At 35.8% G+C, this 11,456-nt stretch overlaps 2 protein-coding genes across 2 annotated transcripts; both read left to right on the plus strand.

Annotated features, from left to right (window-relative positions):
* The first annotated feature begins 1,620 nt into the window (after window positions 1-1,620).
* LOC137735593 (ATP synthase subunit delta', mitochondrial-like) lies at window positions 1,621-4,849 on the plus strand. The gene is made up of 2 exons (XM_068475022.1): window positions 1,621-1,994; window positions 4,271-4,849. Exons 1-2 carry the CDS (start codon window positions 1,737-1,739, stop codon window positions 4,613-4,615), a joined length of 603 nt encoding a protein of 200 aa, XP_068331123.1. The 5' UTR covers window positions 1,621-1,736; the 3' UTR covers window positions 4,616-4,849.
* A 4,519-nt stretch (window positions 4,850-9,368) lies between these two features.
* On the plus strand, window positions 9,369-10,338 carry LOC137735594 (FCS-Like Zinc finger 3-like). Its single transcript, XM_068475023.1, has 2 exons — window positions 9,369-9,615; window positions 9,774-10,338. The coding sequence occupies exons 1-2, from the start codon at window positions 9,494-9,496 to the stop codon at window positions 9,937-9,939; spliced, it is 288 nt and encodes a 95-aa protein (XP_068331124.1). The 5' UTR covers window positions 9,369-9,493; the 3' UTR covers window positions 9,940-10,338.
* The last annotated feature ends 1,118 nt before the right edge of the window (window positions 10,339-11,456 follow it).

Below are 11,456 nucleotides of genomic sequence, written 5' to 3' on the forward strand. Positions count from 1 at the left end.
GGAGTGGTTGTCTGTGCAGGCTAATGCTCTTTTAATAGGTCATCTTCCTGCTGTCTTCAACATGTCCTCTTTTGATAGTTTTGGCTCTAACCCTAAACAACTTAAGTGGTAGTTTACCAGACAATATATGCCAACATCTTCCAAGCATTTAGGGGTTGCATTTTCCGCGCAACCAGTTTGATGGAGGGTGAATGTAGAATAAAAATTAGGGATGTTTTGATGTAGACGCCTCGTTTTTAAATGTCATAGACTAAATTTATTCCTTTTGCAAATTTGATTAAACATTTTCCCTACAATTTTGGTACTTTAATTTTATTTCATTAGAAATCTATTCATGTTAGCATTCCCTTTTTTCTCCTATTTTTATGCATCTCTTATTATGATGATTTAAGATTTTTTTATTTTTTTATTAAAATATTTATTTTAGTAAATTAAATAGAATGCACAAAACTCGTTGTTAGTTACGTTTGGTTATATTGGTACATTTGATTGTGATGGTACATTTAGTTACTTGGTACATTTGAATTTTTGGTCCATTTGACTTCTTGGTACATTTGAATTTTTGGTACATTTAGTTTTTGGTACATTTGAATTTTTGGTACGTTTGTTTTCAAAACATAATTTTATTACTTTTTGTCCTAATCATGAGGAATTACTTTAATTAAATTTTTTATATATAGAAAGAGTCGTTAACAATGTAAAAGTTTAAATTACTTTAATTAATTATTTTTTTTATAAAAAGAGTCATTAATCAACGGACAATAGCTTTTTTGTTAATTCAAAATTATATGATTTATCATTATTATTTAGCATTATCTACAATAATAAGGATTTATCTCCGATCAACTAAAAGTTGTTTCAGAGACTTATCTGCCAAAAAACAAGACTGTCTAGAGCATTGTGTATGAATCAAACATATTTTTAAACATTCCAAAAAGATGAATATTCATTTTAATATAGTTTATAATTGGGTACGTTTTAATTCGGGGTTGATACATTTTCGTTTGACGTTGGTACGTTTTCATTTAATGTTGGTACGTTTCTATTTGGTGTGGATGTACATTTAGATTTGAAAAGTTAAAATTCTTAGATCTAAATATAGTTGAAATTATTTAAAATATATAGCAGATATTTAAATGTAAATGAATTTCAATTAATCTGAAGTAGTTCAAGTCTGAGTATCTTAATTAAATGTTTCAAAAGCTTAATCAAAAACTCAAAAAGCATAAATTTTTAGTCTACAAAAGTCTAAAATGAGGCATCTAATTCTAATTTTCTCTAAACATTATTTAGTGTTTGATTATTGAGTGTGGGTTTATTAATAAATTTTATTGTTAACTTTACCTTGTACTTAATGGTAATTATGTTATAGGGTAAAAAAGACAATTCACATTTAAAATTTAAATTGGGTGTAAAAAAAAGTTATATGGATTCAAATAAAATTTATCTTATATGAATCAACCACTAAGTAAATTGAAGAAAAATGAGGAGCCAAACTGCCAAACATTGTTATTACCAAAATATGTTTAATGGGCCAAAACTGACTATAAGCCCACAACGGCCTCAAAAAATCCTATACCCATTTCCTCCTCTATTTCCACTTGCCGAAACGGCAGAAGCGATTTCCGAAACCCAAACCAAAACCTCCACTCGAACTCCACCCTCTCTCTCTCTCTCTCTCTCTCTCTCTCTCTCTCCGACCCTGCGAGACCCGAGCGACCCTTCAATCCGCCACCATGCTGCGCCGAGCCACCACCCTCTTGACCCGATCCACGATCCCCCTCAGGGCCCGACCCTTCTCCACCGACGTCGCTGAGACTGCCCCAGCCGATTCGACTTTCAGTGACGCCTGGAAGAAAGTGGTGCCTCACATAGATCCCCCAAGGACCCCATTGACCTTCATGAAACCTAGGCCTGTAACCCCGTCATCGATCCCCACTAAGCTGACTGTCAATTTTGTGCTCCCTTATGCGTCCGAACTTTCGGCGAAAGAGGTCAGTTTTCGGAGATTTGTTGTGCGGCATTTGCAATTTTTTGATCTGAGGTTTGATTTGAGATTCAGGTGATATGGGTTTTGTATGATTTAGTGTGGGTTTATCTGGGTTTGGTGCTAATTGTGATTTTCAGGCCGCATTTGTTGTCTCTAGTTTGAATTGGGTATTCTGTTGTTTTTAGTAGGTTTGAATCGGTTTGGAGCTAATCCAATATTTATGTCAATTCACGCTTTGATTTTGTTGTGAACTTATTGGGGCTGGAGCTGTTTTCGGATTATTGATTGGTTCGAGCATTTTCGCTATACGACTTGCAAGTTCAGTGTCATTGTACATCTTTGATTGACTGATCAATGTAGGAAGGTGGATTATGATATATAAGTTCTAAGGTGTATTGAAGGATTTAACCATTTCATCTAATAGGTCTTCATAACTTCACAGTGATGCAATGCTACTTACAAAAGATGCCGCCGCATTAATATTTTTCTGCCGTTTCTTGTATGGGACTCTGTGTTTTGCGTTTCTTTGTGGAAGCCCCTTTTTTTCAGAATAAGAGTTAACCTTTTGGTTCTTGGTTCGGTATTTTGTTTCGATGGCAAACTTCCATCTAAATCATGGTGATTATTCTTGTTACACAAATTGCCTTGGCTGGATTGATCTTAAGCATTTCTCTGTTTCGAATTTTGAATGGATGCATTATAACATTTTCCAATCATCATTATCCATGTTTTCACTTTGATCTCTTTTTGTTACTTTCTATTAGAAGTGATGGAAGAAAAAAAAAAAATGGAACTTTGAATCCATATTGTTTGATTTGCTTGGCCCATGAAGGATTTAGTCCTGCACTTAGTGCTTGTTTTTCATATTTTTCAAACATTTCCAGTACTCATATCCCACTTCCTAATTGTGTTTCACACTGACTTTTGCAACTGATTATGGTGGTGCAATATACACCTAGTTTTCATCCGTTATTGCTGTAGGCTGAACTTCATCTTAGTTTAGTGTATGTAAGGATGCTTTATGTGTGTTACATTTTTCTCTATTATAAGTCATATCCTATACTGTTTAAAGTTTTTAAGTCAATTCAAATGTGAACAGATGTGGAAACTAAGTTTCTTTTAAAAAGTTTGTGGAGTTGTCAATCTGAAGAGAAACCAATACTCCTTGTATTGAAAACTAAATTTCCATCTAGTGATGGAAAACGTCTAGTGTGAAATTCCATTTCCTCTCCTTCATCAAGCTCTGTGATTCCTTTTAGTTATTTTGATTGGTAAATGGGTATGGAAATCAGACTTGAGTAACATAGCTGGGTGAGATGGTGCATGGTTGCATGCCAAAAATAAAAAACATTGTCCCGTTGGCATTTTCAACCCATGTGATTTGTGTACTGCATTCCTCATATGCATAAGTAAGGTAAGTATATCATGGAATATTATGTGTCTTAGTTGTATTTGTCCGATTTGGAGCTAACTTTGGATTTATCCCGGTAGAACAAAATGACCCTTTTTTTATCATAAATAAGAAAAGTTGTTGGTGGTGCATTTGGAGATCAACGTGCTCTTCCTTTTTTTAATATTTTTGTCATCCTCAGTTTGATAGTAGACTTGCATATTTAGTGTTGGCCTCAGACAATCATTGAAAGCCTTCTTTAGTATCCTTTTTTCACTGCATTTCTGACAGTGATAAAGGGAACCGAATCTTTTAGCATAACTTGCTTCTGACAGATTAAAAGAATATGGAACTAAACAAAATGATTAGTTGCCTGACCAATTTTAATCTCAGACAAAATTAGTTTTTTTTTTCCTTCGTTCAATGTTATGACCCAAAGTCTCTTCCCAAACTGGCGAGTGGTAGAGAGTGGTTAAGTTCACGTCCATGGTCCATCTTCTGATATTTTTCAAAACCGTATTTTTAAAGATGTGCTTGTTGCCTTTTTTTAGTGCCAAAACTACTGATTTACCAGACAAAAAAACTAGTGTTTGTTGAAGAATGATGAGCAACAGATGGCCCTTGCTATGACAGAACTCGATAATGTAACAGGCAACTTTTTTTAGTGGATGAGCCCCACCATGTCATTTGCCAAACATTATGACTATTGAGACTGAAACTTTTTAGAATTAACATTATCTGTTGAGTGTGTGATCAATAATTCAAAGATGTGATTGCAAGGGTCTTAAGTTGTGTTTATATTTAATTATATATCTGCAGATTCCGAAACAGAAATACGAAGATGATATTTGTACCATAAGTTTTACTTTTTACGATTCATGTCTTAACAGGTGGACATGGTAATAATACCAGCAAGCACTGGCCATATGGGTGTTCTTCCTGGACATGTAGCAACAATTGCCGAGTTGAAACCCGGGGTCATGTCAGTGCATGAAGGAGCTGATGTCACAAAATATTTCGTCAGCAGTGGTTTTGCATTCATCCACGCGAACTCTATTGCAGACATAATTGCTGTAGAGGCTGTCCCTCTTGATCGTGTCGATGCAAGTCTTGTCCAGAAGGGTCTTGCAGAGTTCACCCAGAAGCTCAACTCAGCATCGACTGACTTGGAGAAAGCTGAAGCCCAGATTGGAGTTGATGTGCATAGTGCCCTAAACTCTGCTCTCACCGGCTAGTTTTACTAGTCTTTGTGATGTTGATATAGTCTGTTTGTACCCTCTGTCACATCTTTAAGGTGCTGCAATTCGACACTGATCGGTCTCTTGGAGCCAATATTTTCTCCAAACTGTCGTCTTTGTTTCTCTTGTAGTTCTGTGTTGAATGTGGAATTGGTGATAAAATAATATTGGAATTTGATATTCTTGTTTCATACAAGAAAACAAAAGGAAGCTAATATTTTTTGTTCAGCATGTAGAATGTAGTTATATAATTCTACAAGTAATTGTAGAAATAATTCCAGTCTCCTGGACTCAATTGCAAAGTGGCATTCAATCCCAATATCCCATAATTCCAATGGATTTGTAAGCAATTATGGGTAGCGTGTAAAGGGTTACTTATTCTGTTTTTTAAGAATGAAGAAAGCAAGAAAATGAAAGGACTTTTCTGGCCATGGACAAATTTGTATAGGGCAGTCGGAATTATGCAGAAGGGTGGTGCCATCTTTATACTTATTTTTACTTTTTACACATTTTTAATTTTCAACAGTCGGATCGAATAACTACTCTGATGACTCAGACAATTGGCAAAGAACTGAAAGACTAACCCTTAAACGCCTATAAATAGGTCTTTCGACTCCTCACAAAAGGTTAAACATTTTGGGGTGTGCTATCCACACATCCTTTTTTACTTCTCACACATATTTTTAATTTCTATTCATTAATCTTCTTCACTTCATCCAATCCAATGACCAAAAATTAAAAGGGTGTGTGAGAAATAAAAAGGGATGTGTGGATATCACACCCCAACATTTTTTTACCTCACTCAGAGTACTTCGTTTTGCCCTCTTCCTCACATCCTGAATTGATCGTCGGAACACTTGGGGCTACTCATGCCGTCAAGGGCAATTTCGGTATTTAGAGCTCATAATTTCTTGTTTTGAAAAAATGAAAGTGGAATATTTAATACATTTTTAGTTGTTAATTCCTGCCTCTCTCGAATCAGAAAATTTTTAATTTTAAGAATCGCCAATCTTCACTCTCGTATTCGTGCTTTAGAGCTTCACACACATTAACGAGCACCACAAGGCACTTTACTATTTTGACTTAAGAAAAACTTTTATTTTTACCGATTGCAAATCCAAAAGATGAACTATGTTATGTGCTTTTATTTTTCTGCATTTTATGACCACATCTCCAAGTTTCAAGTTCATTGTATTTCTCTTGTTTTAAATTTTGTTTTTAGTTCTGACACTTAGTATTACGGTCTAATTGTATTCCTCTTTACTTATAAGTGAGAAACCTTATATTTGTTCTCAGTCAAAAAATAAATTTAAACCACATTATCGCAAGTTTATTGTGAGGCTTAACACATTCCCCTACCCTCTTAGTATAAATAATATCGTTTGTTGAAAAAAAAATCTTTTTAGTTCTAACCAAGTGAAGACAAATTTAAGAGAGATTCATCAAAGTTAGTCACTATCGATGCATTATTTGTATTACATTTTTAATAATTTTTTTGTGTTAGTGCTACACGTTACACATTTATTTAATAGAAGAGAATACACATTGTTGAATGCACACATAAGCATTGGACTAAAAAAATCAAAAGTTTATATAACGCATTATTTGTATCGTATTATTTTTCTAATTATGTTGTCAGTGCTCCTCGATATGGTTGATTATTCCTTGTCTAAAATCTCACAATGAAACGTGTGTAGTTTTAATATTATTAACAAACGTTGAACCAATAAATAAATAAAATTAACACTAAAATCATAACTCACAGATTCTTCCCAAGAAAGCAGAAACACAACAAAACTTTTGAACACATCAAGGAACTTTCTTGGGTGCTTTAGTATTTGATACTCCGTAACACTTATGAATTTTTTATATGTCGAACACTTTGTAAAGGCATGCACTGCACGCAGCATAGAGTGCACATTTTGCAATTCACATTTACTTAATCACTTGACGCAAATAGCAATTTTTTCATCGATTAAATTAGCAGCCAATGACAATATTCAGTCCGACAGCTCATTCAGCAAGCCACATGGTATGGTCCACGTGGAGAGAAACCAAATGGAAATTTACAGACCCACCAAATAATTGGAACCCCTTCGAGCGTGGGACGTTCTTCACCGTCCATTCTCCACCTCGAAAATCGTGGCCGTTCCAAGAACTTAGTGCATTGCAAACTTTATGTCTTTTCTCGCAGCCACTTGCCACGTAGCAAGTGTGATAATCTATGGTGCTGCGCTGGTAGTTCTTTTAGGGCACACGTGTAACGGACGCAAAAGGAAGGAGCTGCCCGTGGGGCACGGCCCGAAGTCGTGGGCCCGGGGAGACAAGGACCTTGGAAGTAGAGCCAGCATGGTCCTGAGTCAGGTGGGTTCCCCTTAGATGGTTTTGGTGGGTGTGGGTCCCCTCCGAGTCACCTCCACGGTTGGGTCTTTAATTCCGCTATTGTTTTCTTATGGGCTTTTGGGGCCCAGTGTTTGCTCAAAGTCCGGATTCTAGAGAGATTTTATGTTTGTTTACTTATATGCCCTTCTGTGTTGATGAGATCTACGAAGTTACACTCTAGGCTAGAAAGACGTTTCTCTAGCATGCATTATGTCGGTGGTGCTGTTGTAATTAAGAAGAGAAAACTAGGACAATTGGAAAGAGGGTTATACTTTTGGATTCTTTTGACATTGTCCCAAAGCTTCTGCAAATCCTTCTATAACCCACAAATCTCTCTTCATTTTTCTGTTCTTGGAGTAACTTGCAATTAGAACTTACCTAAGAAGTTATATAACTAATGAGTTACCAAAAATTTTCATGAAACGCAAAAGATAATATAAGGTTGTTGTACGTATAAAAAAAAAAGTAACTTGCCAATTATTTTCTAAAGAATTGTTATTTTTTTAACAACCGTTATTATTTACATTTAGGTAGAGATGTAGGGTTTAGTTTCACAATGAACTAATAATAATGTAATTCAAAAATTTTTTAGCGAGATTCGAACCTAAGATTTCTTACTTATAAGTGAAGAGAAACATCACTAAATCGTAGTACTACGTGACGAATTATTACTTTTTGAATATAAGCCCTACTCTTATTGTAAATTACACTAAGTATGGAGAGATGGTTAAATTTATTAAGGAGAAGGGAAAAGTTCGAAACTAATATAATAATTAAGGGGAGGGAGGAGTTTTAAACCTGCTATGCTTGGGTGGAAACCCAACAGTGTGTCCATTAGGATACTACACTAAGAGATGAGAGCGTTTGAACTCATGATGTAGTAGGTTAAAAAGAAATGACTAACTACTAGAGCAATCCACCACTTTCATTTCTTGAATTATTAATCAAGTGAAAATTAATGCCATTAATTTTTTTTTTAGACAAAATAAGTCCTTAAAGCTCTTAAAAACTGTTAATTTCCCGTGTAATGCTATTTTTTAAACTATTCCATCAAATCTACGTAAATAATAAATCACGTGGTTTGCATTTGCATTCTTTATAGCAATGAAATTATGTTTGATTAGACCTGCACATTACACACCTGATCAAAGAATTAGATCGATGTTCAGTAATTTGAAACATAAAACTTAATACGTCTCAAATATAAGTAAAAGAATACCATAGAATGGTAGTATTAGTTGGTGTGTACTAAGCTTTATGAGCACTATATACCAAACAACACTACCAAAACATTTGAAAAAAAAAAAAAAAAACTTTTAAGACAATTGAATGGTTACAACCCATCTATCTTGTATGAGAATCGGAGAGTTTACTCATTAATTTGACACCAAAACTAAAGCCACTATCTCTAACTCTTATTTGAGCTACTCAACGAATGTAGAATATGAAGATAGGGAACCTTAAATTAAACTTGTAGATGATGTTTTATCGTAGTGGCGGAAAACAATGACTATGAATCTTGGTACATGTTCAAAGTCCACCGATCCTCCTCTCTTCCAACAACTAATATTTTAAACCACCAACACTCATTTATAAAAAAAATTAAAAAAAAAAAGACTTCCAAATAGTATCACTAATAGATTTTGCTTGGGAGCTAGATATCATATCATACTCTAAGCTCACATGCACTATTAATAGTTAATTCTAAAGGATACCTAGAAACAAAGAAAGAAAAGATTCCCACATACTTCCCCAAATTGTGTCCCTTAATACTCTAAAAAGGAACACATAAGTACAATAACCATTAGTAAAATAGTAATTGGTATTAATCTTAGCAAACACAAATGAAAGTGGTACTAATACACTAATTAACCTCCCTCGTCACAATGGTCTAGGGGAAGAGGACCTCCAATTAAAAGGAATACTATTTTGTATGGATGTACTAAAAATACCCAACACAAAAGGGACCAAATGCAAAAAAGGAAAAAACTAATGTAGCAAATAATAAATAAAAGAAGAAGTGGTTCTAGAAACAGATGCTGATGCATGCACAGCACTGCAGCCAATAGATTGAGAGCACCATGGAATCTCGATGGGTCCAATCTCGAAAACCACCACCCACTGTTTTCTCCATAACCTGCTTCATGCGGAAAGCAAAATTCCCGTGCTTCTGAGGTCACAATACTCTCATCCTCCCAGATAATCACAACCCTTGATTTTGCATAACAATCTGGAAGTTGACTCAACCGAAGAACTTGATTGGTTTACCACATTTCTTCCACGTAGACTCGCAAAGCAGCTTATCCCCCCAAGTCCACTGAACAAGTCTTTATATGTGGCAGGACTTTCCCATCTAATTCCTCCCCCCACTCATTCACTCACTTGTTCCTGGCACCAAGTTTGCAGCAACCTCCGAATTTGTAGCAAATTAGCAACCGGTCCATCGATCTTTTCTTCTTCCTCTTCGGCTCCTCTTGTTTTATTTTTTGAAGTATGAGGACCGGCATGTTCTCCTACACCACTTACGAAGATCAAACAAACGAGCCTCACTTCCTTGATGCTTGTCATCTTTGTAGAAAACCACTCGGAAACAACTCGGACATCTTCATGTACAGGTAATTTTATGTTCCAGTTTATCAGAGCAGCGTGCCGCCGCACTGCGGTATTTGTTAGATTAGATTAGGGTAGTTTAGAATATTGTTTTTATCGATTTTTGTTTATGTGAAATTTGGTTTTCCATGTCCTGATGGGGATTTGGAATTATTTCTTCCAGGGGTAACACACCGTTTTGCAGTAAAGATTGTAGGCAAGAACAGATAAAGTTTGACGAGAACAAAGAGAAGAGCTGGAAGCTTTCTTCCAGCAGAAGAAAGTCAGATCCCAACAAGAACTCCACCCCTAACAAAACTGTACGGACAGGGTCTGTTACTGTAGCCTGATTGATCTGAGACCGAGAGATTATTGGTGGAGTTTGTTTTTAAGATTTCAGATCTTTCCACGTGGCAAGATCATGGTGGAGGTGATCAAGGTTGACTGGGTGTTGTGATTTGTAAAGGTGAGGTTGTGGGTGAGAGGGGCTTGAAGGAAAACGAAGTAAATAGGAAATTGTGGCCAATTGGAAAATATAAAATCATGGAGGAGAAATCAAGAAAAACCCACCAAGAGAATTTTGTTTTTGTTTTTGTTTTTTTTTTTTTTGGTTGAGATGTTACAAGGCAAAGAGCATCCTTTGAAATGTAAGGGATGGTTAATTTGTAAAATTTTGTTAGTGATCGATCATCTTTGTTTATTTCTCAAAGGATGTTGGTTGAGAAATTGATGAAAAGTCCATTCAAACAGATTGTTGTATAATTTTGTTTTGTGTTTTTTTTTAATTTTTTTTTGAACAAACGAAATTCTGCGCTAGCTTAAACAACAAAGAAAAAAGAAGAGTTCAACCACAAAACGCAGCGGAATGAGAAAAAAAAAAAAAAAAAAAAAAAAAAAAAACTCTTTTTAACTATCAGGTTCACCTCTTGTTTTTGTCTTTTAATTTTGATGTAAAATTTCTCAAATAATGCGACTTTCCATGCCAAAAGAGAAAAGGAAATGTAGAAAGAACAAAAGAATAGGCCTTTACAGCTTTCATCTTTGCCAAAAGCATGATGGATGTCATGATCGATCATTACAAAAATATCTCAACTTTTTCTTCTTCTTTGTTTTATTAACAATCGATTGGGAATTTTGCACATACACCACTTGGACAATTAGGGGGCGTTTGTTTGCCTTGGACTGGACTGGACTAGCTATTAGTCCAATACCGTGTTTGTTCCATGCTGGGACTAACATTAATGAGACTAAAGGGGACTAGCATGGACAAAACCCTTCACTAAGAGGTCTTAGCGAGACCCCCCAATAACCATGGGACTAGCTAAGACTATCCTCTCTTTCTCGTCCTCGTCATGCTCAACGATCACTCCCTACAGACTCCTTGTCATGTCCGGTCACCTAGATCAATCATTAACTTTCCGACTCTCTTTCAGATCCATTTCACAACCAACTTTCATATAAAATATACAAAATTGAAGCTAGGAGTGACAAGATTACGATTCTACTTGAATCGAGGCCAAAATGTGGTCGAATGTGGCCAGAAAATGGCCTGGAAGTCTCGGCCTGTTTGGGCTTCTTCAAATCCATGACAGATTCGAGCATGCAAAGCTAAGATCTCTGTCCAAGGATGGTGATGAAATTTTTGGCGGTGCTAACTTTATCCAATTTAACGAGGGTTGGTCGGAAAACACATCGGGAAACCTGCAACTTGTCGGGAAAATTGGAGCCGTGAGGTTCCGTTCGAACAACGCATAGCTAGAGAGGGAGGGAGGACAGAGAAATAGAGACTGAAATCGATAAGGAGTTTGACCAGGAATGAGAAAGAGACATGAATTGAGAGGTCTAATAGGAAAAAAAGAGGGAGAGG

This window comes from Pyrus communis, chromosome 5 (assembly GCF_963583255.1).
Source record: "Pyrus communis chromosome 5, drPyrComm1.1, whole genome shotgun sequence".
Lineage (NCBI taxonomy): Eukaryota > Viridiplantae > Streptophyta > Magnoliopsida > Rosales > Rosaceae > Pyrus > Pyrus communis.

Coding starts and splice junctions, on each gene's coding strand:
- LOC137735593 (XM_068475022.1), top strand. CDS start 1,737: ATGCTGCGCCGAGCCACCACCCTCTTGACCCGATCCACGATCCCCCTC. Junction 1,995..4,270: donor CCGAACTTTCGGCGAAAGAG/GTCAGTTTTCGG, acceptor ATGTCTTAACAG/GTGGACATGGTAATAATACC.
- LOC137735594 (XM_068475023.1), top strand. CDS start 9,494: ATGAGGACCGGCATGTTCTCCTACACCACTTACGAAGATCAAACAAAC. Junction 9,616..9,773: donor TCGGACATCTTCATGTACAG/GTAATTTTATGT, acceptor TATTTCTTCCAG/GGGTAACACACCGTTTTGCA.